The sequence below is a fragment of the Vigna unguiculata genome, chromosome 3, assembly GCF_037176805.1.
Source record: "Vigna unguiculata cultivar grain cowpea cultivar isolate G323 ecotype 2 chromosome 3, ASM3717680v1, whole genome shotgun sequence".
NCBI classification, from domain to species: domain Eukaryota; kingdom Viridiplantae; phylum Streptophyta; class Magnoliopsida; order Fabales; family Fabaceae; genus Vigna; species Vigna unguiculata.
In genome coordinates this window covers 43500646-43527680 of record NC_140794.1, presented here as the reverse complement: position 1 = coordinate 43527680, position 27035 = coordinate 43500646, and the positions used below count along the sequence as shown (strand labels likewise).

At 32.4% G+C, this 27035-nt stretch overlaps 3 protein-coding genes across 3 annotated transcripts; 1 reads left to right on the top strand and 2 right to left on the bottom strand.

The window, feature by feature from the left end:
* Positions 1 to 3121: 3121 nt before the first annotated feature.
* LOC114176645 (RING-H2 finger protein ATL52-like) lies at positions 3122 to 4874 on the bottom strand. The gene has a single exon (XM_028061755.2). The coding sequence runs from the start codon at positions 4368 to 4370 to the stop codon at positions 3291 to 3293; it is 1080 nt and encodes a 359-aa protein (XP_027917556.1). The 5' UTR covers positions 4371 to 4874; the 3' UTR covers positions 3122 to 3290.
* A 10708-nt stretch (positions 4875 to 15582) lies between these two features.
* On the bottom strand, positions 15583 to 16856 carry LOC146887888 (uncharacterized). Its single transcript, XM_085670732.1, has 3 exons — positions 16795 to 16856; positions 16439 to 16696; positions 15583 to 16365 (listed from the first exon to the last, which is right to left on the bottom strand). The coding sequence occupies exons 1-3, from the start codon at positions 16854 to 16856 to the stop codon at positions 15666 to 15668; spliced, it is 1020 nt and encodes a 339-aa protein (XP_085526858.1). The 3' UTR covers positions 15583 to 15665.
* A 5270-nt stretch (positions 16857 to 22126) lies between these two features.
* Positions 22127 to 24130, top strand: LOC114177229 (protein TORNADO 2-like). The gene is made up of 2 exons (XM_028062496.2): positions 22127 to 22723; positions 23580 to 24130. The coding sequence occupies exons 1-2, from the start codon at positions 22226 to 22228 to the stop codon at positions 23889 to 23891; spliced, it is 810 nt and encodes a 269-aa protein (XP_027918297.1). The 5' UTR covers positions 22127 to 22225; the 3' UTR covers positions 23892 to 24130.
* The last annotated feature ends 2905 nt before the right edge of the window (positions 24131 to 27035 follow it).

The following is a 27035-nucleotide window of genomic DNA, read 5'->3' as shown; positions in this document are numbered from 1 at the left end:
ATATTTACTTCCTTACTAACTTAATTGATTCTGTCTTAATCAATTTTACAAATTCTCAAATTTTATATTAATTATTTTTTTTTACTAGTAAAAAATATAATAATATTAAACTTAAAGAAAATATATAAAATTAAAATCTATTTGATGAAAATATTTTCTTATTCAACATTGTTTGTGTGTGATATGCATGTTCATTACTAAACCGGTAATAAATAGATTAATTAATTCATTAATCAAGGATATCTAGCAACACTCTTTAATAGTCGTATAACATGAAGTATCTTTTACTTTAGAATCAGAAAAAAAAAATATATATATATATATATTATTTTCTTCCATCTTTTTACTCTTAAGTTAACTCTAGAATATGGTATAATCTTTAAATTCTAATAAGTTATATAATGAATGATTTAAGAAACTTCATTATTTATTTATTCATAACACCCACCCTGACCAAGAACTTTATTTCTATATAACTCAAACTCATGACTAATAGTTAATGGATCTTTTCTTAATTAATCACTAATCCCACAATAATTTAATCATATCTAATAATCATTCAACCAACATAATGAAATGTTAGATGTTCGATATCAAAATATAATAAATAACTTGTTAATTACATGATCATCTCAAATCTAAGGAAAGTTTAATTTTTTTTCTTCAAAAGAACTTTCCATTAACAATTTAAAGGTAATATTAGCTATTAGGAATTCTCCTTTAGAGTCAGTTCAATGATCATATCTTTATACCTGTAATTTAAAAAAAAAATGAGATATTTTGATCTTTATCCGGTAAAGATCACTGCATATATTGATAGATTAATGATGTTTTATCCTCAATAATCCTATGATAAAAAACAATTTAAATTAAAATGATATAAGACTTATTTCTCATTGTTATAATGTCTATTATAATAACATGTCTTCAATTTTAATCAATGACCTTATCATATGATATCAATAAATATGACAATAAAATAAATAATAATAAACATAATTTTATTATTACTAATGTGACATATTTAATTTAAGACGTATCTCAAATCCAACATGATTTTCATTATCTACTCATCATTCCTTCTTAGCATGATCGTTTTGAAATTACCAACTCCTTCTCTAGATATGAAGCACTTGAAATTGAAATCCAATTTCCTTATGATACTCTATAATACTTTCCAAATAAGGTCACGTTAATAATTTGTTATCACAACAAATTACAATACATTACCAGTGTGTCTTGTCTATTTTATTTCGTCTACTTGTCATAATGTTCTATACTAAAAGATAATTATACATTTACCTGTTGTTTTGTTATTCTTGCTGGCTAGCATTGTATGGTTTTGGATAAGAACCACGTTTTTAATTTTTGAATATGCTCATTTGGGAAAATAAACTTAGTTTTACAAATGGTTACTTTTGAAAATAATTATTTATTCCAAAAAATTATGCAAATGAGTAACCTTATATAATGTTTGGATAAAGAATTTGGAAAGGATAATTTATTTGTATGGAGAATTGAAATAGGTGTTTGAATTTGTGATTTGACGAGTAAAGATTAATTTATGCTAGTTTAAAATATATATTTGATCCATATTTACGTTCAATTTTGTCATTTTAGTTATAATATTATTTTTTTCTTTCAAATAGGTCTCAATTTTCATCAATTTTATTTAATTTGGTCTTTTTTTGCTAATGTTGTTTAAATAACTAACGGTAGTAAATAGTAACTGTCACATGTTATTTTAGTGACTATTTTAGTAACCAATAATTTTTTATTTTATAAATTGGTATCTAAATTGGTCACTATAATGACTAACAATTTTTGGTTACTAAAATTAATTGTTGATAATGAATTTTCTTGTAGTGATAGATGTGGTTGTATTGTTGATGGAAGGAAGATTGGTTTAAATGGTGAAGGATTAAGAATGTATTAAATTTTATTTGATCAAATTAGATTAAAATAATTTGAGCATGAAATATATAAATGAGTTGGTATTGTCGTATAATCAGGTTGTGCAAGAATTTTCACTCAAACAAGACATATATCACTTAAGTAAAGTTGTGATAATGAGTTGGGTTTGCACTCGATCTAATTTTTACTTAAGCGATATATATCTTGCTTAAGAAAAAAAATTAGATAATAAATTAAACGTGCTCTCAACTAAATTTTCACTCTAGGAAACACATCTTGCTTAAACAAAAATTAAGTCTTAAATCTTACAATAAACTTGGTCTCTAGTCAATTTTCTCTCAAATGAGAGTTTTGCATTCAAATAAAGGCAATTTTTAATTTAGCTAAAATAGCTTAAAGAAACTAATTTAGAAATTTTGAAAAGGTATTTCTTTTGTTAAATGAATATGATTGCTATTTATATATTTTTATAGAAAATATTGAGTTATACATTAAAAATTGAATTGTTTAATTTTATTAAATGAATTATGATGTGTAGAAAATATAGTTGTGATGGATGACTTGTGAAGTGTAATTGGGGATGAATTAAGTGTTGAGATGTGATATAATCATATATTTATGAAGGAGGCAATAATATGTAATGTGTAGTAGTAAATGCATTTACTTTGGGATATCGACTAATTTTATTATCCACTAGAATCATATAGAAAAATATCAATTGATGATAGTTAATCAAGATTCTTATGATGAACAAAATTGAGTTTCTAAGTTATAAAAATTGTCCAATCAATAAAAAGTTAGTGTTCAATGGCTTTATGAGTGTCGAAGAGGATGACAACATGGCAAATACAAAATATCTTTGTGATGTGAGTGTGAGGTGTGTGGAATGTGGCATGAAATGTTGGACTTGGAGAGCAAAGTCAAGTCTTAAGAAAAGTTGTTATCACGATGATTTTTGAATATTGATACAAAAGAGGATGCATTTAATATTGATATTTATCTGTTTTTGTATGATATACCATATGAAATTATTTTATTTTGAGTAGAGGGAGTGTATATTTATAAGGTTGAAGTATTTTATTTAGGGTGCTACACTTTTCAACGAGTCTAACTAAGGTAGTTATGTAAATTTTCTATATATCACGTTGAATTCCCACGGAAAATAACCTTCCGTTAACATTTTAAGAACATTCTAACTCGACAGAGCTTATGTAAACAAACAGGAAAACATGGCATTTGATATCTTTAATGAAAATCGTTATTTGTTAATTCAAGGATCCAAAAAGATATTACTGTAAATTATCACGTTCCAAAGCAGATTAATCACCTCTGTTATGCAGAAACTTGATGAAACTCGTCTTACAGAAACGAAATTCTCAGATGGGTATAGTTCCCTGTCTTGCTCTGCTACTTTTGGTAACTGAGAATCTGTCGCTGGAAAACGATCTCTTCATTGCAATTGGACTCAACACACAATGCAAAACCCTTGTTTTGTACCTCTCTCCGCGTGATCTCTTTGATGGACCAGCTTCAGTAGAAGAAGAACCACACCCTTCAACTTGGGAATCTTCCTCTTCATGCATTCGCAACACATCAGCAACAGAAACACCACTTTGAAACGAATGATCCATGGACACTGACCTTCCAACGGATTCACACTCACAAACTTCGTCTCTTATCTCAATCACTCTGTGTCTGCCCTGGAAACTACTCAAGTCACTGAAAGCACGCAATGCAGGCTTTGGATAAGCCCGAGAATGGTGTATGCTTTCTTCTTCCAACATCACCACCACTCCGTACTCGTTTCCAACACTTTCATTCTCAGAAGAAGTTTCATTCCTCGAAGAAGGGGCATCTTCTTCTGGGGCGTGAGCCCGAGGAACAGAAGCGTTGAAAGTGAATATGGCAGCACGACACAAGGGGCAGCTAGAGTGAGACTTGAGCCAAGTGTCGATGCAAGGGGCATGGAAAACGTGGCTGCACTTTGGCAAAAGTCGAACACTTTCGTCGTCTTCGAACTCGCTGAGACAAACTGAACAATCCGTGACTCCAACAGAACCTGCATCCCCTTTCTTGTACTTGAAAACTGCAATGGATTTGATGAGAGCCTCGTCAAGACCCGTGGTTGAAGCGTTCCATGGTTCTTGGAGAGGGGGGTTGTGAGTGGGTTGGAAGTCGTCGTTTGAGTCTCTGCGTGCAGACCCTCTGGGGCCACAGTACTTGGATATGAGAGTGTAGTAACTCACCAGAAGAAAAGCAGTGGCCAAAATACCAATGATTGCAATGACAAGAGGGGAGAAATTTGGGCTTGAATCATCATCAGGGTACTCAAAAGGTGGAGGAGGAGGATACACTATGTAACACCACTGTGGACAGTACAAGCTGCAAAATCCTTGAGAACAGTCTTTGCTGTTCATATATGGAATCCACGTTCTGGGGTTTCCAACAGCGGCCATGGACACACACACACACACACTAACTATAAAGAGTATATACTAACTCATGAATTATCTAGGAATCATGGTTTTCATTTTCCGACAAGAGAAAGATGCTATATTAATGACAGTTTAACAGCTCTGAGGACGAAAGAACACGACTTAAATAACATAGCAGGAAGCAGAAGAGACTTGTACATTACATTATAAGGAAGGAAAATTAATGGGTGAAAAAGTTTTATGTCAAAACAATGAAAAGAAGCATATAGGTACAAAATAAAGGGAAATGCTTATGAGTGGTAGAGAAAGGGAAAGAAGAGAATGCAGAGAAAGAGAGAGAGAGAGATAGCAGAACTCACGTCTGGTTGAAGACAAGAGAAAACGTGAATGAGAGGCCAAATGCTTTTAGATGGAAAGCAAGGGAACGATAAGGAAAATTGGAGGTCTCTGGTTGGAAGGAAGACTTTAACTTTTCTTTTCTTTTTCCCACTTCTTTTTCTTTTGCTGTTCATAGCTTCTTTTTTTCCTCTAGTTTATATATCTTGGTTGAAATTGTTTTGTTGACCAAGAGAGAGAAGTACGGGTGGTGATGTTGGTTGGGAATTTATTAAAATGATGAATGCTTTTTCATTTTTCTTTTTGTCCTATAGTAGCATCCAATTGAATGAGATTTAAATTCTTCATGAATTGTGAAGCAAAAACCTTATAGATTAACAAGAGTTCATTAATGCCTACAGCTATGGGAGGAGATAATTTGGCCGCCAAGTTAGTTGTACCTCACATGGAAGTGGGGTTATGCTATAAATTTCTTAACTTGTTTATCACTCAGCCTATTAAGCATAAGCCCTGTAAAAAAACACAAAGAAACTTGCTGCTTCTGTGGTGAATACTTACTTGAATGTAAGCAAAAATCACAGTGTTCTTTAAAAAAGACTTCACAAAAAGTAGCAACGAATCTATTTTGCTGGGAACAATTGCACTTTTTCTATTTAATAAGACATGGTGCTCCACTGTCTTTTCTCTATTCATCATATTTCCTTTGGGGAACTTTATATCTATGACTATATCCTATTTTACTTTGCATATGTATATTCTTTCTCCTCAGTAAATATCTTTTTTTCCATAACTTCTGAACAACTGATTAACTTCTTTGTAAGGAAATATTCCAATATTAAAATGTGTAATCTTCAACGGTACCCTATCATCTAAAACACATACAGATAACGATAAACCAAACCTTGTGTTACACGACAACAAATCCTTTACTCATTTGGTAACCTAATTATATTGCTGCTTCATTTGACATCATGATGCATATATTCATGACGGAATAAAGGTGCAGTAAGAAAAAAAAAAGGGTAAAATTATGGTCTGTTTTAAAGCTTGTGATCAATTATAATTTTCACTTTTCTTTCAATAAGCACTTAACCAACCATTTGCTCTAAAACAAGGGACCCTATAAATTTTCTCCTTTTTCAATCTGGGAAGTCACGGTATTTTGTGGTTAAATATCACGTATGATCTTATCTTCTTTCACTGCATTTAACTCTTCATTATGTCACACTTCATGAAAGAAGATCTACTTGGTGTTAGTACAAACATTGTCTCAATGATATAATTGGATGAAATATGTCGACATGATTTTGTTCTTAAAAAAGCAGAACATTGGTTTCTCAGAAAAATGTCCATGTATAATACAGTAAGACTTGTACGGATTTCCGTTAGATGAAATGAAGTTGTACTATGTATCTATATATAGATAGATAGATATAGTTTTGAAGTGTTACTTTGTTAGAAATGTGTGTCATCCTGATGCTATAACCAGCCGTCGTTAGAAACGAGTAGCCCAATGATGTGCACAAAAACCAAGAAATTCTTGATATGAGCCCTTTTTGAGTATGTTGCAGATCAATTTAAAAAGAGATCCTCTGTTTCATGTCCATTATAAGCTGCTTCTTTCTTTTTCGTGAATATATCTGTTCGGGTATCTTTAGCAGGGTGAAAAAAACGTATCAGTGGTAAAGACGAGAAATATAATAAATAATTATAACTTTGGGTTGTGTATTAAAAAAGTGAAATCTTTGGGCCTGATAAACCTTAATCTGAAACACGTCCAAGCCCATCCTCAAGCCCACCTCGAATTCGAAACTCTTAACCCTACTTTCCCACTACAACAGTCAGAGCGCAAAATTGAACTTCAATTGAAGGTGAAACTTCCACCATGTAGTACAAAACCTTCTATTAGGGATTCCATACGTTTTTACTTTTCTTCCCAATGTTAATAATATAGAGTTAACATATAATTCTTCATCGAGTCCGTATTTCCCTAAATTCACAATTAAAAAGAAAAAATTTTCAGATAAATAATTTTATGACTTTATTTTAAAAAAAAAATCACATTGACTTTATATTATGTTATATTTCTCTTACAATATCTAAAATTCTCAACACTCATAATATTTCATTCTGAAATTATATAACCAATAATATTTCATACGATAATATGACTCTTAAAATTTCATAAATCTATATTTCAATTAAATCCATATAAAACTTTCAAGATCAAAATACGAATTTAAACGAATGTTTACTGTACCTCGTTTCTATATTAAAGATTCTTTGTCATTCTTTTGTCACATATTTATAAGCATAAATTAAGATAAATACATTAAGTATTTTCCTCGCACACACATATCTTGTATGTAAGTGAAATAATCAATAATATAATAATACTTAAATAATTGTTTTTGGTTTTGTTTGAATTGGTTTCAAAGTGTCAAAACACATACTCAAAAACAAGTCATTTGGTTATGAGAAAAATTATTTAAATCCACCTATTTTTTATTTTAATCTATTCTCAAATTTTTGGATCGGTTTAGTTTGAACACTCATACAACAAAATCAATTAACCTATCCAAGTTGATCAAACAATCTTATCATCACTTTTACAAAAATGATATTTCACATTTTTATTTCTTTGTATAAGAAGCTTTCTTTCTTGCTATATGGTTTTAATGGCTTTGATATTTTGTCACATACTTTTAATTCTTACCTTAATTCCATATGTCAAAAAGGTATAAATAATATTTAAACGGAAAGGCTTGATATAATTGGAAGTATTTTCCTCCCGATTATTGTTTTATTGATAATCTGTAAGACCCATTTATTTTCTGCCTAAATCCTTAAGGGCTGCCCCAAAGTTGGTCGGGCCTAGGGCTGGCCCAAAAAGGAGAACCATACCCTAAGTCTGCCCTAGCCTAATCTTTTCTCTTGATTCGTAGAAAACGCAGCCGTCAAGTCCTTAACCCATCCTCAGAGCTCTGCTAGGGTTTACTCAATCTCAATCCAGTGAGCTCAGTTCATCTTCTTGATTCATCTCGCTCACCTCTTCCTAGTACTGTTGCGTCCCGCTGTTGGAGTTGAACCTCGTTCTAGCTAGTTTCGGGTAAGGGAAGCTATGATTCATGTTTTAATTCACTTTTTGCATGCTTTCAATTCTGTTTCATGTTTCTGGTGATAGTGTACTGATTAGGATACTGTACAAATGCATTTGGTGTTGTTGTGAATGGGTTCCTGGTTGAACACGCGCGGAACAGTGGGAGAGAACTGATATTCTCACCCAAGCGAGCTCGTCTCGCCTAGGCGAGAATAGCAAGAACTCGCCTAGTTTTTCTGCTCGAGCGCTCGCCCAGGCGATGGGCTATGTTTTTTAGCGACGAACTGTCTCGCTCAGGCGAGACAGCCTCGCCTAAGCGAGAGCTCACGAAATTCTCCAGGGCCACTGTTGTAGTCTCGCCTAAGCGAGAGTCTGCAGCTTGAGCGAGAGCACCCCTCTCGCCTGAGCGAGGACTCCCTGCTTGAGCGAGACCTCGTTTGGGTTTTTGCTATTTTCGTTTCATGAATGTTGTTGGTTGTTTGATGGGTTGGTTCATTGATTTATTATATGAAGGGGGTGGATATGCATGTATTATGTATGTTATGGGTGGAAACAAATGAATTGATAATGAGCTTGGCATGAGATATGATTGATGGTTGATCATTCATACTAAATGACATGTTAATAGTATGCATAGGAACTTCATGATTGGGTGATAATGTATGAGTAATGTTGGAGTAGGATGTAATTCCATGACCCTTGTAGCAGGGTTTGTGGTGGTGCATCATCTTATGGACATAATTTCGTGGGCCCTTCTAGGGGGAGTCCACGGTGGTGCCTCAGCTATTGGACCTAATTCCATGAACCTCGAGGTGAGAGTTCACGGTGATGCCTCGAGATCAGGACGTAATTCCATGAGGGTAACGTGGTGGTGCCTAAAGGCCAAGACGTAATTCCACGAAGACCACGTGGTGGTGCCTCTTGTAGGGGTGTAATTCCGTGAAGTCCTCGTGGTGACGCCTCACTACTAGGACATAATTCCACTGTCTCGTGGTGGTGCCTCATTAAGGGTATTCGGATAGTCTAGTATTGGAGTTTTAACTGGTTCGATATATCACGTGTGGTTTCCCAATACTTATGCTTGAATATGTAATTGTATGTTGAGTGTATGATGTGAAGACTTTTTCACTAGCTTACCTTTTGCTTGTTTGTATGATTGTGTGTGGTTTCCTCCTTTGCGATGATCATCAACCTTATTGATGTGAGCAGACGTGAGAACCTCTGGCAGTGATAACGATAATAGAGATGCCGCAGTTTGATGAAATCCTGGACGTCTATCGGGCTCACTTTGGGGACCCACAGCTTTGGAGTTTAGTAGTAGTAGTTTATCTCGCATTTGATGAGACTCTGTACTTCGTTTAGGCCATGTGGAGCCTTTTACTTTTTGTTATGAACATGTTGGGATACGGTGTACGTCATATTCCAAATTTCTATATTCTCTGGATAATTTTATATGTAGCGTCTTATTTAAATTGATTTTATCCATTTAATTGGAACGTTATATAATCAACTCTTAATTGATACTAAGTATTAGCCCAAAAAAAATAAAAAAATATTATAATTAATAGTTACAAGTAATTATTTCTATTCAAACATAGCAATCTGATTATGAATATCATCTTTTTTCCATATGACAATTAATTCAACCTGAAACGAATTAAATAATTAATTATATTCATAATCCTTTTTAGACCTTATTTTTTTCATTTGTCTCAAATATTTTTTTTTTCAAGAGTCCCACTTGTATTTTCAATATTTTTATTTGTTGTCACCACTAGTGAAAAAAAAAATGTCCTTTTATAGTGATGTTTTACCTAGTTTTAACATAACTGTTATGAAAAAACAATTCGTAACGTTTTTAAAATTAACATTTTTGCCATGCTACATAAATTTAAAATGAGATCAAATATACTGTATTCTAGATTTTCTATTAATTGAATTGATGTGAAACATACTTAAAATCCTATATATTTTAATAATATTACACTTCCTTGTTACGACAGCCTTGTAGCATCACCTTTGGACGAACGGCGGACCTTCATATTGGCCCCCAATTGTTTTTTTATATTTATATAATTTCAAATATATTTTTTCAAAATTTAATATTTTTAATATTTGATATATTTGATATTTTAATAAATTTTTATACATTTATATTTATATATAAGAAAAGGTTTTTTTGTCTATATTTATTTTTCAATTTTATCTTTTAAATATTTTATATATAAAAAAAATTATTTTATTAATATTATCTTTTAAATGATTATTTGTTTAATTTAATTTTTTTTATTTAATTTTTTTTAAATTAATCATTATAAATGAAAATTAATTATAATAAAATTATAAAAATTATTTATGTTTAATTTTATAATTATAATAATAATAATAACAATAATTATAATTTTGTTATTTTTTATTATCATAAAAAAAGTAAATACAATTTTTTAATAGTTTATATAAAAATTTTGGAATTACTTTTTTTTTTCTTGTTTTCGTTCAAAAATATCAAGTTAGTTTTGCAGTTTTGGTCCCGATTTTTGAAAAAATGATACAATTTTGTCTTTTTTCATTAAATTTATTGAATCAGATCAAGATTTTTTTCATCAAAAAATAAAGTTGTGAATAAGGATGTGTTGCTTTATTGGTGTAATTGACGTAATCAAAGGATCAATTTTTATGAAAAATCAGTGCTCCGCTTCAAGAAATTTAACGAAAAAGATCAAATTGTATCAATTTTAAAAAAAATCGGGATCAAATTGACACTTTTGAACAAAAAAATGGAACAAAAGAGCAATTGAATTAAAATTTTGACACTCCAAAATATTGGTTAAAGATCTGTCAGTGCCTACACTATTAAACTAATTCTCATCTTATAAGAATATATCCTTTAGTTGAATTTTATTTTATGAAATTTGTATTTCTTTCACATAAAAAAATTAAATAATATATTTTTTTTTAAATAAACTTGTTTGATTTTGTTTGCAATCTACATTTCATGCTTCTTAAGATGGGCTTTAAGATCATAAATCTAAATTTGGGCATTGGTAACCCAAAATAAAAATCCGTCTTTCGGAGATGACAGATGAGAAATAGAATTAGTATTTCTACGTGGTGCGAATATAAACTTTTTCTAGTCCAGTTGAACTTATCTAGGTTAAAAATCATAAAGCTTTCTTCCTGCACCTCGAATTTTTCTTCCTGCAACACAAACTTTCCTAAATCCATGTATTGGACTCCCCTTTGACTTTGAAGGCCTTGGCAAAAACATAATTACTTTCTCTCACTTTTTTATTCCCTCACCAACCCTCGTCTCTTTACATTTACGCCGTGTTCTTATGAATGGAATTATTGTTTAGAAGAAAGTGTGAGCGATGATTGAAAGGTTATTTTTACGTTCGTTTAAAGGTGATAAGCGGTGATGATAGGCGATGATCAGTGGGATACGTTAAAAATACAATCACACTGCACATAAAGAGATTGGAAGGGATCACATGCATATTTACATAATTACCCTTTGATTATTTTATATTTTCTGCACACTGCACATGGAAATTAATAACTTCCTCACCAAGATGGCTATTCAATCCAAGCAAGAGCAAAACATACAAACCCCATAGCACTACACATAGCATATTCCTAAATAAAATAAAATTTATTATTCATTTTTAAAAAATAAATTTATTATTATTTCAAACAATCAATACAAATTAAATAAATTATTTTAAATTGTTTTAAATTATTTATATAGTATTTTATATTAATTTTAACATTAGGGATATTTTGGTAATCTCATTTTTTTATCTATTAAAAGTTTTTTTAATTTGTCACATCACTCAATTCAATCTCAAACTTTCACCAATTTCACTCTCTAATCTACTCTAAAATCACCTCCTAATCCCTTAAAAAGAACAATATCAATTTCACCCTCTAATCCTTTCAATCTCTTCCTCTTTCTCTCACTCTAATCCTTCCTCTCAAAAGAACACAACCTTAGCCTAGGGTCACATCTCTTTATTTCTTCTCCTCACTTCTCTCTTTTTATTTGTTCTCTTTCATCAACCCTCTTTCCCTAACGTCGCATAACCCTTTCATTCACTTTATAACATTGCACTCCACAATTACAACCCTTCTCCCCCACGCATTGTCTTATTAGCGCAGCAACGAAGTAAGTTGATTTTTTATTTTTTTTAACTTTTTTTATTATAATTTGGAAATAATTTGTTAACGAACAGAATTCGAAAACTTTTAAATCTAACGGTTAAAATGGTTAGTTTTGGTTGATAGTCGAAACAGATTTAAAAATTCGTAGTAGGAGGTGAGATCTCGAGCAAAAGCACCAGATTTGGAGGGTTAAAAGCGGATTGCGAAATCCGGTTTAGGAGGCTACCGAATTTCAAATTTCGATGTACGAGCTATCAAATTTCATAGGATTGATAGTTGAAACGGATTTAAAAATCTGTAGTAGGAGGTGTGATCTCAAGCAAAGGTACCGGATTTGGAGGGTTAAAATGGGATTTCAAAATCCAGTTTACCAAATTTCAAATTTTGGTGTTGGCGCTATTAGATTTGGTAGTAAGACAACAAATTTCAAAATTCAAAACAAGTCTTAACCGGATTTCAAAATTTGGTTAAATTTTCTATCGAATTTCGAAATCCAATTAAACTTTTATTCAGATTTTGAAATGATTTTGAAATCTAGTTAAGTTTTCTAACGAATTTTGAAATCTGGTTAAGCTTATTTCAAAATCCAATTACATACTCTACTGGATTATTTTTTATATCTTTGTTTTAATTTAGATTTAAAGGCTTATGGTTTTTTTTTTTGTGTTTTTGTTTTGTTTATTTATTCTCTTTAATTTTAGTTATTTGTTTTTCAAACAAACATTACAATCTAACCACCAAACATATAAAGAAATTTAAATATAATAAAAAAGCAAAACAAGAATACACAAAATAAATAAAATTAATTAAATTTTTTAAAACAATATTATATATATATATATATGTATATATATATATATATATATATATATATATATATATATATATATATATATATATATATATATATATATATATATATATATATATATATATTAAAATACGGAGAATTCCTAAATCGAGTTTTAAAATAAGAAGAGTTTCTAAACCTAATTTCAAAATTTGTTGAGTTCCTAAATCGGATGGGTTAATTAACATGATTCTTAAATTTGATGTTTTTCTTTATCAGATTTTCAAATCTAATGACTACTAACTTTTTTTTTCTATAATTTTCAAAATCTGAAAAATACTTTTAAAAAACGAATTTCAAAATCCAGAACAAATAACATAAAAGTAACGAGCATGTTAATTCTATCAAAAATTAAAAAAAAAAAGTTGATTTTTATCCATTCTAATTAGGGTTGTCGAAACGGGTCAGGCTTGACGGGCCCGTTGGTCCATAAAAAAAAAGTGGGCCGAGTTAAAAAAATAGAACTCGTTAAGCCGACGGGCCAATCCGCGGGCCTTTTAAGTTAAAAAAAAGTGCACATGCAACATGTGGTTCAAAGAAAGAACACTCTATGCTAAAGGGCAAAAAAATGTCATAAATATTCATTTATGCCAATTAAATTTAGGAATACCTTTCATTTGGAGTTATATATGTACACAACTACAACATTCAATTCAAGTATAAGTTTTTTAGTATTTTATCTACACTGACCAACAATCATAACAAAAGTTTTTTTTTTTGTTTTGCTTTTTGTTTTTGTAGTATGAATCTTCTTAAGTTTTACATATTTATTAAATGATTGTAATGTTTTTCCTACACTAAATATTGGGTAGAACTATTTTCAAGTTTTTTTTTTTTGTTTTTGCGGTAAACATTTCCATATCTAAAAGCATGTAGGTCTATCTTTATTACTATCTCAGATTTTGTCGTTACATTAATTAAAATCAACATTGTTAACACAAATAATTGATGAAAAAAATGATTTGATAAAAAATGATTGGACCTCCAAATTTTTTTTTTAAAAGAAGTCAAAGCTAACCCGCCAGCTTGTCAACCCGCCAGTCCGCGGGACGGGTTGAATAAACGAACCCGTTTTTCACTTACGGGCCATCCTGGTCTGGCCCATTTATAACGGGCCAAAAACGGGCCTGGTCAAAACGGGTCGGGCTGGCCCGTTTTGACACCCCTAGTTCTAATCATTTATAATTTGGAAATGACACATGTAAAGGCTAAAATTAAACGTTTTTAAAATGTCATTTAAACTAAAATTACTCACACTTGTAAGTTTTCAAAAAAGCCTCACCAACATATTTATGTAATTAAGTATTTTATATAATATATATATATATATATATATATATATATATATATATATGTATAATTAGTCATATAGTACCCAGTTTGATGCTGGAGTTTCTAATTGGTACCCGGTTTAAAAAAAGTGTCAATTACGTACCCAAATTAGTTTAAGTGCACCAATTGAGTCCATACCATTAAATTTTCCCAAACGACGTTTAGAAAGTGGTGAGGTGGCAGTGTAGAAGGGATACGTGTCAAATAATAACACATGACTGGTTGAAATTATAATTGTACAGTGTTCCACGTGGTATTTACATTTAAAGAAGATTTTCCCTCATTTTCATTGTCTTCTTCCTCTCGTATCTTCTGCCCTAATCCAGTTTCTTCTTCATCAATATCCGGACAGTTTGTTCTGCCCTAATTCAGTTTGTTCTTCCTCTCGTTTTTCAATTCCACAATGTCTCGTAAAGAAGGGTGTTCGTGTTCTTCGTGGGGTTCATAGTAGCAGAGCGTCTCCTCCCCTGGTGGTTGGAATAGGGGTTTGGGTGAAAGACCAATGTGTTATTGTGGGGAGGTAGCTGTGTTGAGAGTGACAAAAACTATTAGGAATGTTGGAAAAGAGTTTTGGGGCTGCACCAACTTCAAGGTTTGTATATTGATTTTAATTTCTTTTTTATTCATGCTACAATGGTGGATTGTAATCAGAGGCTGTGTGTTTTTGTTTTTATTTTGTAAGCAGCGGAGTGGTGGCAATGATGTATTTAAAGGGTGCAATTACTTCAAATGGTTGAACGAAGATAATGGGGATAAAAAGATGCTACCATTGCTAGACAAAGGAGAAAGATATACCATATGGAAAAGTCACTTGTAATTTCTGGCAAGTGGGTTAGGTTTTTAAGTAGGATTATAATTTGTTTGGGTTTGATTAATGTAATATTGGTTTGGAAGTTATGTAGTGAATAAGAAGTTATGTAATTGGTCTGTATTTTGTAGTTTGCTTTTGTAATGAAGTGTTTTTAAATGGATGAGAAGTTTGAGTAATGAATTTTATTTTGTTTGTCTTGTATTATAGATTTATAATGAACCATGTTTGTAATCCAAATGAACCATATAAGTAATCCAAAATGAACCATCTTCAGAACAGAAACGAATGAACCATATAAGTAATCCAAAATGGTATTAATCCAAAATAACCATGTTCTTCAAAATACATAACCCCTACACCAAAATACATAACCCTGTTCTTCCAAAAAGCTGTTGCAATTACACATTAAACTTAACAAACAAAATAACCATGTTCTTGAAAATACATAACCCCTACACCAAAATAAATAACCCTGTTCTTCTAAAAAGGTACTGTAATTACACATTAAACTTAACAAACAAAATAACCATGTTCTTGAAAATACATAACCCCTACACCAAAATAAATAGCCATGTTCTTCCAAAAAGTTGCTGCAATTACACATTAAACTCATTGCTTCAAAATTGGATCCCTCCTATATGATAATTTTTCTCTGAAGGTGGGCCTTGTTGGTGGGTCAATGACATTGCATGAAGAAATTTGAGTTGGTTGACTTTGCATAGGTATTTAAGTTCCCTGTTGTGGTTGTGATGGCAGAATAGGCGCACTTCCAGTAATCTGTGATTGAGTAGCCTGTTGTGGTTGTGATGGTAGAATAGGCGCACTTCCAGTTCCCTGTTGTGCTTCAAGTGGTTGTCTTGGCTGAGATTTAGTGGGTTGCACTGGTTGCCCTTGGTGGGCTTGAGTAGCCTGAGTTTCAGTTGGTTGTGTGCCTCCTTGTTGTGTAGTAGATGGAGTTGGGTTTGGTTGCTGCTGGGGTGGAGGTGCTTGGGGACAATTATTTTGTTTGTGTCCAAGTTGTCTGCATATGGCACACATTTTACGTGTGCCACCCTGTCTTACTTGTGTGTCATCCTTCCTCAGCTCCCAAGACTCCAACATGCGTTTCTTTTTTGGTCTTCCAGGAAGGATTCTTTTGGTAGGAGGTAATACATCACAATATGATGTCATTTCCCATAGGTGAGGACCATTGACGGGGTATATCATTGACAAATAAGTCTCTTCATAGGTTGACTTCAGAAAATAATGTGGCAAGTAATCCTCTCCATTCAAATTTAGGAATCTCATGGCAGTCAAAGCGTGACAGTAGGGAATTGTTGTTATGCTCCATTTCCAGCAGCTACATTCTCGTTTATCTATGTCTACTACAAACTTTTCCCCAGTCATGCAAGTATGACTGACCTCAAACAGCTTTTCCCCAGACCAACTGCCAATCAACAAAAAACAAAATGAAATTCATGCACAAACGAAAAATGAAAAATAAACAATGCAGATCTTACCTTGGTATCCAATACTTAGTTTTTTTAATCTCCTTGTCTAGTCTGTTTTTAATTTTTGGGCAAATGGGACCTTCAACTGCAGCTATCTTCTTTCTATTTGATGCCCATCTTTTCACGAGATAAATCCGTATTTCTTCTATCATGGTTATGATGGGCTTACTCCTTGCATCCACTATTGTGCTATTGAAACCCTCAGACATGTTGTTCACAACAGTATCACAAGCTGGTCTTGATACAAACTTGGATCTCGACCAAAATCTAGTTGCAAAAACAAAATGATAACACCATAAGCAATAAGACAAAATGATAATACCATTAGCAAATAGAAAATGATAACATGTATTTTATACACTTGCCTAGGGGGAATATGGATCAGGTGCTTAAAAGCATCTAAATTCAATTCTTTAATCTCCCTCATGACAGCCTCCCATGCTTGAGGGTGTGTGCAATATGCTGCTTTCCATAGTAACCGTGATGTGACCCCAACAAGCCCAAGTTCAAGTGCATCAACAAGCCCAAGCCCATATCAAGGCCCAATCACTAGAAGCATGATGAGAAAGATTCACATGGGCCTCTCACAAGATGATCAAGTCAATCATGGGCTTTTTACATTATTTACATGGGCTAAAGAAATCTCTAAAATATGAGATGATGCATGAAGGAAGTAGTCTAGATTTAAATTGGGCCATTGTTTAGGCTTTGCTTTCAATAAAAGCTAGAACACTTGTTGGGATCATTTGGGCCGAGCCCAATGTGCTACCATTGGCTGAGAGTTACTAGAGTGGCTCTCCTTTTGGATGCAAGCAAAGCATGAACTAAGCAAGGAGCATGTGATGGAAGCATGGTGCGTGTGACTTGGGCAAGGAGAGTGTGATATGCCACTTGGCACCATCTAGAATCATCTACTACATCACATGGTCTATAATCAAGCTTCTTCTCCAAGCTACATTTGCATTTCATCTTTGTTGCATTTTCTTTTCATTTGGCCGACCAAGGTCTTCTATGAGCAATTCAAGAAACCAAGTCCAACTCTCTTTATTTTCTACATCAACTACCGCATATGCTAATGGTAGCATCTGATCGTTGCCATCTCTGCCCACTACCGTTAACAATTCCCCTTCATATTTTCCCTTTAAGAAACACCCATCCACTTTGATTATAGGTCTACAAGAAATGAAGCTATCCTTGGCAGCTTTAAGACAATTATACAACCGCTTGAATATGGGATTGCCTTCATTCTCATCCACATGAACTTTAACTGTTGAACCTGGATTTGACCTTAGAAGTTCATGAGCGTAATCATAGACTCACTTATATTGTTCTCTGAATGATCCATCAATGTTGGCATATGCCATACTCTTAGCCCTAAAGGTTGTAGACCTCGAAACACAAATATTCCATTTCCTCCCTATTTTGTTCTTCAGATCAGTTAGCTTAATATTTGGGTTCTCTTTTAATGTCTTTTCTAGTCTCCCACTTAACCACTTAGAAGTCATTAAACGTACATTAAATTCTCTACAACATGTGTGGGTGTTGATAATCTTCCTAAGTTGCCATGTACTTTGTGCAGCCTTATAAGCACAATACGCATACCATTTACACTTACCTTTGGCACCTAAACACTTCACACATATTCTTCTTTTGTCATTTCTAAATATTTTAAGTTTCCTCCCACTATGGACACCATAAGTTCTTATTGCATCTGTAAATTCTTACTTTTTAGCAAAATAGGTCCCAACTTCCCACTTGTAGTCTTCCATGCTTTTAGGCATTGAAAAAGTCCCAAAGTGATCATAGTTGTCTCTATCGTCATCTGTTGAATCACTATGGTCACCACTATCTAATGTTTCAGACTCCCACTCATTATCAGAAATCCCTCTGGCATACACATTTGTATCCTGTGACATTGTTCGAGTACTACCACTTGGCCCAGGCACTTCATGGCATCCAACACTAACCTCATGTAGTTCGTCCTCCATATCATCTCTATCAATCCTGACATCATATAATTCGTCCTCATTCATGACATCACCTTCATACTCAGTCCAACTACTAACCTCGTACTCATCATCCTCTTCACTGTCCGTCTCTCCACCAACTTCATCCTCACCATCCCCAACAATGTCTTCAGCCTCAACATGGTCTTCTGTATTCACCTTATCAGCCAAGGCCTCCTCACCATCCCCAACACAAACTTCTTCATTAGCCACACTATTCACCTTATCAGCTAACTCCTCTTCACCATCCCCAACACCTTCTTCATTACCCACACCATTCTCCTTATCAACCAACTCCTCTTCACCATCCCCAACACAAACATCTTCATTAGCCACTCCATCCTCGCACTCAACAACAACCTGTTCTCCAATATCCCCATCAGTTGATTCATTTTCACTTTAGACAGCAACTTCTTCCCCAGCAACCCCACCATCCCCCTCCACAACAGGTTGGTCCTCTATCATATGAACTACTTGAGGTTCACAAACAAAGTGGACCACATAAAGGTGCACTTGACCATTCAGGGTGGCTATGTTCACCATATGACACGCACCTCTATCATCATTGAGCAACTCCAACCTTCCTTCCAACACAGACCCCCACCCACTGAATACCACAATTCCTTCACATTCACATAACCCATCTCCCTCAAAATTGACATAATCTCAAAGAAACTACATCTGTTAGGATCACACAACAAAGTACTACTATCTCCCCCGTATTTCAGTGACCCCTCATTGACAAACCTTCCCCCATGGTGAAACACTACTTCAAAATTTGCGTCGTTCATGGCAACTATTATATGCCTAACTTTATATCCCTGCCAAATAGACAAAAAACCCAAACAATAACACACAATTTACACTCAATACCACTAACAAACCAACACACCGACAATAATTAAGAAAAAGGGACCACACCACATACTCAACACCGTCACCGTCACATATCATGGGGGACAAACCAATAAAGTAATACTGACTCAAAGGCAACAAAAAAGACAACATTGAAACTAAAAAAGCTTCAAATACACTGCGCCTAAACACATAAATCAACAAAACTTCACAAAAATCAACCGTAACATCAAAACCCTAATCACTAAATCAAAAAAAAAACATAATACCAACCTTTCGTTATCAATGGCCCGCAAGTCGCTCTCAAGTCTCCACTTTAGTGTTCGAAAGTTGCCTTCAATTTCTCCACCACTTCGCGAAGAATCCTCCACCAGTTCGTCTCTCCTGCGTCACCTTTCCCCAATTTCACGTTTTTATCACATGCTTCTGCGACTTCTTTTTTAACTTCATCGCCCTTTTTTTTAAATTTTCGTTCTTTTCTTTTTTTTAATTTTTCATTACAAGACATATTTAATTTTCTTCCCCAGCTTTCCACGTCATTAAAAATTAATCTCCACGTGTTCCAAATTTAATTCAGAGATCAACCAGTATCAGTCAACGTTAACCTTTCTAACGACGTCAACTTAAATGGACTCAATTGGTGCACTTAAACTAATTTGGGTACGTAATTGACACTTTTTTTAAACCGGGTACCAATTAGAAACTCCAGCACCAAATTGGGTACTATACGACTAATTATACCATATATATATATATATATATATATATATATATATATATATATATATATATATATATATATATATATATATATATATATATATATATCCGTGTTCGACATGTATCGTGTCCGATACTTTAGGATACTTTAACGATATTTATCAATGAAGTATCTAATTTATAAAGTCATAGTACACTAAAAAAAAATCTTTGAATAATGACCAATTGTAGTGACAAAAAATAATTATTCACTATATAGTGACCAAATTGACAACTAAAATAGTTCCAAAAAATTATAATTGGTCTTTGGATTGATAATTAAAATAATTTCAATTATTAATTGGTTTTTAAATTGGTAACTAACATTAGCTACCAGGTTTTGGCTCCCCAAATAATTGGTCTTAGAAAATTTAGATTCACACATTAACAATCATATATTTATTATGTTTGTAAAAATTATTGTATACTTTTCAATATTCATATATCACGTATCGTAACTTTTAGTATTTTAAAAATAAACGTATTGATGTATCGGATACGTATCTGATACACTGATACACGTATCGTATCTGTGCATCATAACTACTTGAATATAATTTTAAAGTTTTAAGCTAATTATTAATTGACTCATGCTCTCGCTACTAATGACTTGTATTTCCACCTTTCTTAGAGGTAATATAATTTATTAAATTATTTGATATAAATATCACATATATATAACGAAGAAATAAAATAACTAATAAAAAGAAGCAAAATATAAAAAGAAATGGAACCGTATTTTTTTTATACTATTATTCAATTATAAATTATTATTACACATTTAAAGATAATAATTTTAAAAATTAATAAATTTATTTTATATAATAATTTATAAGAAATATTTTCTCGTTTGTACATAATTTATTACTTTTAACCAGCTTTTTAAAATTATATCTGTAATTTATAAAGCTCAAATTTGATATTGCACTTTATAAAATTAAATTCAGTTTCTTTTGAATTAATTTAGTTACTATAATTTAAAAAAAAAATTAAAAAAAAAATTATTAATTTTGAGAGTATGTAATCATATATCTAGTTGTTAATAACGGAAGGTTACATAGGTTTGATATTTTCATTAAATATTTTTTATTTTATATATTATTTTAATTATTTTTACTTATAAAAATTTTCTCATTTTTTTTATCATGTAATAAGATGAAAACTTATGAATATTTATTTATTTATTTACATAAAAACGTATTGTTTATTAAATTTCTCTTATTTTTGTTGACTTATTTATAATCCTTCTTATAAAACACATTCCTTACATATGTTTTCAAGGCCAGAATATTAAATATACCAAGCTAAGTCATAAAAAAGACTTGTAATAGAAAAATAGGTCACGCTTAGGTTCGGGTTCAATAACAACTTACACTAACAACAACCTTGTATATCTACTCCATTCATTCAATTCAATGATATACTTTCATATACCTCTAGTACGTACTATGCTTTATGTGAAATCTTCAGAACACGTGTCACTAATTCTCTTATAAATACGAAGGTAAACATGACGTTGGAAGTTGTACAGAAAAAAAGAATATGAAAGATAAACAATATCCTTGTGGAATATGAAGATTTTCATAAACCAAAATTACATTTAACTCGTTATTAAAAATAAATAAAATAACATATAAAATTATTTCAAATGAAATAATGCAACATGAGTTTCAAATTCTCTAAAGAAGGGGCAAAGTCGCAATGCCTCAAAGGATTGACAAGTAATGAGATTTAAATTTTGAAGAACGATGTGTAACTTAACCTAACACTTAAAATTTCGACAGTAATGCTGCTGAAAAAGTTGAAATAAAATATTAATACCAAAAGTGATAGAATAGCTAGACCCATGCTGCTGCTGCAAAGGCACGATGACGAGTGGATTCTTTCTTCTTATATTTGTCCAAAAAAGACCTACATTGCTCTCATGCCTCTCTACTTTCTTTCTCCTTTGCACTAATGTACAAGCTATTCCTTTCCCAAAAGTCTTCCTAGAATATGACCTAACATGAAAAAACCCAATTATTAAAATGCCATAACTTTGCCAAAGAAGCATGCAAGAATCGAAGGTAAGGAACAAATTCACGTGGGGTTAATTAGTAACCATGACTCATCTATATCGGTATCTAATTAAACCTCAGATCAACCACCAAATAACATCCTCGTAATTATAACCATAATGGCACTCAGCAACAACGTGATAGGGGCCATCAACTTCGTCGCGGTGCTTCTCTCAATTCCGATCATTGCTGCAGGGATCTGGCTAACAACAGAGCCAGCAGATTCCTGCGTCAAAATCCTTCAATGGCCTGTCATAATCTTGGGGGTTCTCATACTTCTGGTGGCTCTGGCAGGGTTTGTAGGAGCCTTCTGGAGAATCCCTTCGCTTCTCGTCTTCTACCTCGTTGCCATGTTCCTCCTTATTGTCTTGCTTCTTAGCTTGGTCGTTTTCACCTATGCTGTCACCCTTAGAGGCCATGGCAACATTGAACCCAATCGTTCTTACTTGGAATATCGTATCGATGATTTCTCACTTTGGCTTCGCCGAAGAGTACGAAGCTCCAACAGATGGGACAACGTTAGAAGCTGTCTTATGTCGTCAAAGATATGTGCTGAGTTGGATCAACGCTACCGAACGGCGCAGGACTTCTTCAACGCACACCTAAACCCCATTCAGGTAATTAACTAAATAAACGAACTCTCATTTTCCAATGACATCCCAGTTCACTAATTCGTTGTAATTAAAGAACTAGTTAATTCAGTTATTAGTACTAAACCTTTTCTGAATTATACAGCAAGCATGATTTTCTGGGTTAAAATAGTTCCATATATATCCTCCATATATATCCTTGCCTTTTTGTAATTTTTTTCTTCTAATAGGACATTCAATTTTAACTTTAATTCTAATTCAATCGTGAAGTTTGATTTAATTGTATAAAATCAGTTTCTAAAATAAGATTTACACCTATTTATATATTATATATTAAGAAATTGTATTATTTTTAATTATGTGTAATTTTCAACACATCTCATATATAAGACTTAATATTAATGGGTAGTTATATAGCGATTGATATGATAAACTTAATAAATGATAAATTTTGTTAGATAGATTTACATTTATGACTCTAATAACATGTTAAGAAGTGAATTTTAAGTTTAACTCAATCCTACAAAACTAATTTGTAAGATGAGATTGGTACTCATTCATATAAAATTGTCTTATCTCAAGGTTGGATCTCTAACATAATTTCTCTAGAAACATGCAACTGCATAGTTTAAAGTTCGGTACCCTCGCATTTATATAGCATTAAACCGTTTATATTCCCCTCAAACACAATCTTCTTCACGAAGCATAGCAAGCTCTGAAGTAACCATCTGGTTTTCTGATAAAAAGGAAAAACGAGAGAACGAAAAGGTTAAAAGAATAAATTAACGGGGATTCCTCAACCACGTGTTGTTCTTTCAGCTTTTGCCCCCTTGCATGTTATTCATGTTTGAGCTTTATTATTTTGCACTTTGATCTGATGCAGTCAGGGTGCTGCAAGCCCCCAACAAAATGTGGTTACACGTTTGTGAACCCAACGTATTGGATTAGCCCCATCAACATGGCAGAAGACATGGATTGCACGAAATGGAGCAACGACCAAGCACAACTTTGCTACAACTGTGACTCCTGCAAAGCTGGTTTGTTGGCAACCCTAAGGGTGGAGTGGAGAAGGGCCAATGTGATATTGATCGTTACTCTTGTTGCTTTAATTGCACTGTATTTGGTTGGCTGCTTTGCTTTTAGGAATACCAAAACGGATGACCTCTTTCGCAAATACAAGCAAGGTTACTCTTGATTCAGAACATCCAATATGTTTCATAATTTGAGGAAATCTTAGGGTTAGATAATGAACACTAAATGTTGATTGGGGTGGAGAGTGGAACTGGGTCATTTTGTGTTCTCTTAATTATTGGATTTTTTTTTTTATTCTAGAGAAACGAAGAAATCCGTAAAATGTATTGATTTGTGTTATTTGCTTTGATGTTAAATTTTACAAGACTTTTGTTTTTCCATTTAACTTTTGAGTATGTTCAAGACACTATTGTCTCAACCATATCTCGAACCAAGGGCAATTGCACACAATATACAAAATACGGTCATCGGCAACCTCTTAGGCCGCTTACTTTGCACTAAAGAATTTCTTAGTATATAGTATACAGCCATCAGCAACCCCCAAGACCGTTTACTCTGTATTAAAGAATCCCTTAGTATATAATATACAGCCATCAACAACCCCCTAGGCTGCTTACTCTGTACTAAGGAATCCCTTAGTATATAGCATACGACCATCAACAACACTCTTAGGCCGCTTACTTTGTACTAAGGAATCTCTTAATACAGAGTAAGCGGCCATCAACGACACTCTTAAACCGCTTACTCTGTACTAAGGAATCTCTTAGTACAGAGTAAGCAACCAATAACGATCCTCTTAGGCCACCTACTATGTACTAACGAAGTCCTTAGTATAGAGTAAGCGACCCCACATCCAATTATAACTACTCAAGTGACTAGGCAACCCATGAAGTACCCAACAACTCAAACCCACATGACCGCTTACTGGGTATTGCATACTCAGAATACCCCATGGAGTATGCGGTATTTGGCATTATCAACTCAGTCGTCTACCAGTAATTATCGAGGGATCCCCTGATAATTTCACCAATTGTCACTGGATCCAGAAGCAGTTAAAAGAGGTATTTGGACCTAAAAGCCCATTTCCCATTCTAGGTAAGACTCACAGGTAAAAAAGATATAAATAACACATTGTTCTATGCCTGCAAAAGATACTCTGATTATGCATTAAAATATTCTTTGAATCCTTGACATCACCAGTACTAACTTAAGTATCAGAGTATCTTTTGCAGGCACCCCTGCACCGTCCTCAAAGAATCATTGAAACAATAAAAGATCAGCCAACAACTAGATACTAGGACATTAAGTAAATTTAGAAAGTACGTCTTGGTCTCATAATAACAACTATAAAGGAAAGGATTATAGTAGGATTAAATTAGATAACTATATTATAGAAGGATTAGAGCTGAACAAAGTTAAGCCTACAGTTTCAATAAACTTATAACGCAAATGATATATTAGAGATAGACCAAAACAAACATTAAGTCAAACTAGTACATTGACATTACACTCACATCCAATTAAGTTATAGTGATATATGCTCTATTTAGAAAAAGGTATCTCGTGCTTACATTTTCAATCAACTGATTTTGCTCTTCATGTACCTCCAACTTTATAGCTTCCCTAGGAGACCAAAGGACCACACATGTAGGGACATTCTCCTACAAAACCTTAAAAACTTATATGAACATAATCACTTTTTCTTTTCTCACTTATCAATAACCATGATTGATTATCCTTCTTCAAGAACTCTTGATTGTCTGCTTTTTCTTTTATTGTTCTTAACTAGTTGTGCAAATGCATGAAGGAATTCTAGTAAATATAAACAAATGACATGTTAAAGAAACAAAGGAATTTTGAATTGTTGGATAAGGGTGGATTGCCCATGTACATACTATTTAAAAGTTTATCAAGTTATAGATAACAATAATTGCACTCTAATTATAAGTTATAGATTTTGGTCTACTAATAAGCATTCATTTCAATATTTAATATTAGAGCTAAAGTCACAAATTTCTTTCTAAGAAGGTCGTTAATTGTTAAGATGAATATCATTACATGTGACATTAATATGTGTGGATAAGAAAATGTGTATTAATCCAACATTTTATTTTATTATTAACACTATTAAAAAATAAGGTAAGTCAAACTTCTAAGTTGACAATGACAAATTTGTAAACGTTTATTAATTTTTTTAATCCGATAATTAAATAACTAACATGGAAAATTATTTAAAATAACCAAGGAAAATTCGCCCCTTTATCTTGTCCTTGTGAATAAACTAATTAACATCCCTATTACATACTTCTACTTTCAATGTTCACAGTCATGGAGCTTCCCTCAGAGGTATATTTGTGTCGATGCCTCTCACTTGTTGCTAATTGGAGGCTTAAGCAAACTCTTTCACGTCATTACATGTTAAAGACCAATAACTTAAAATTGAATGAGTGACTCTTGTTTAATGAGCATAACAATAACTGTTTGAATGGATTTAAAAAAATAAATCTTTGATAATAACCGAAAGACATGCACATTAATAAATACTCTTTCTAAAATGTCTCAAATAACCAATATAAAAGGTTTTTCTTAAGGAGTTTGTATAATTATCAATGTATAAATATTACAATCATGAAATTATTAAGATAATTTAGTTGTGGTAAAGCCATAAAATAATAACTAATTAATTATATGTGAATATGGTTAGATTTGCTTCCTAATTAACTAATAGTAAACTATTGTAATTGAACCAAAACATTTATGCGGCTTATTAGTAATCAAGTCAAATATTTTGATGTTATTAAAATATGTACTGATAAAATCTTATATCTCGTAAGTAATTAATAATGTTATAGGACTGTTGAAATGTCAAATAATAGTTAATCATATAAGAAAATTAATCATATTTGCGATTAAATGTGTAATTTGAAATATAGATAACCATTACGCCCCCACTATATCCGTATTGTTTTTGTCTTAAGCAGCGGTTTGGAGGCAAACTAGTCCGGTTTGAGTCTACATTTTTTATTGAGATTTTTTAGTGTTATCTTATATGCATTAAAACTATACTGACGATAGAATATTATAATTTTTTTAATATATTTTAAAATATCAAAATTACTGTAAATCAATATATTTTAAAGATATAATAAAAAGAAATAGCGTAAAACAAATCAGATGAAATCCAAATTTATCTTTAAAGACACAATAAAAAAAACAGCATAAAATATCCCGATAAAAATCCAAATTCATCCCGTGTACTGGTTTTGAGTAGCTCCAATGACAGATCATATCAATCGAACATTAAACA

Coding starts and splice junctions, on each gene's coding strand:
- LOC114176645 (XM_028061755.2), bottom strand. CDS start 4,370: ATGGCCGCTGTTGGAAACCCCAGAACGTGGATTCCATATATGAACAGC.
- LOC146887888 (XM_085670732.1), bottom strand. CDS start 16,856: ATGAGGGAGATTAAAGAATTGAATTTAGATGCTTTTAAGCACCTGATC. Junction 16,697..16,794: donor CTGATCCATATTCCCCCTAG/GCAAGTGTATAA, acceptor TTTTGCAACTAG/ATTTTGGTCGAGATCCAAGT. Junction 16,366..16,438: donor ACTAAGTATTGGATACCAAG/GTAAGATCTGCA, acceptor GTTGATTGGCAG/TTGGTCTGGGGAAAAGCTGT.
- LOC114177229 (XM_028062496.2), top strand. CDS start 22,226: ATGGCACTCAGCAACAACGTGATAGGGGCCATCAACTTCGTCGCGGTG. Junction 22,724..23,579: donor CACACCTAAACCCCATTCAG/GTAATTAACTAA, acceptor GATCTGATGCAG/TCAGGGTGCTGCAAGCCCCC.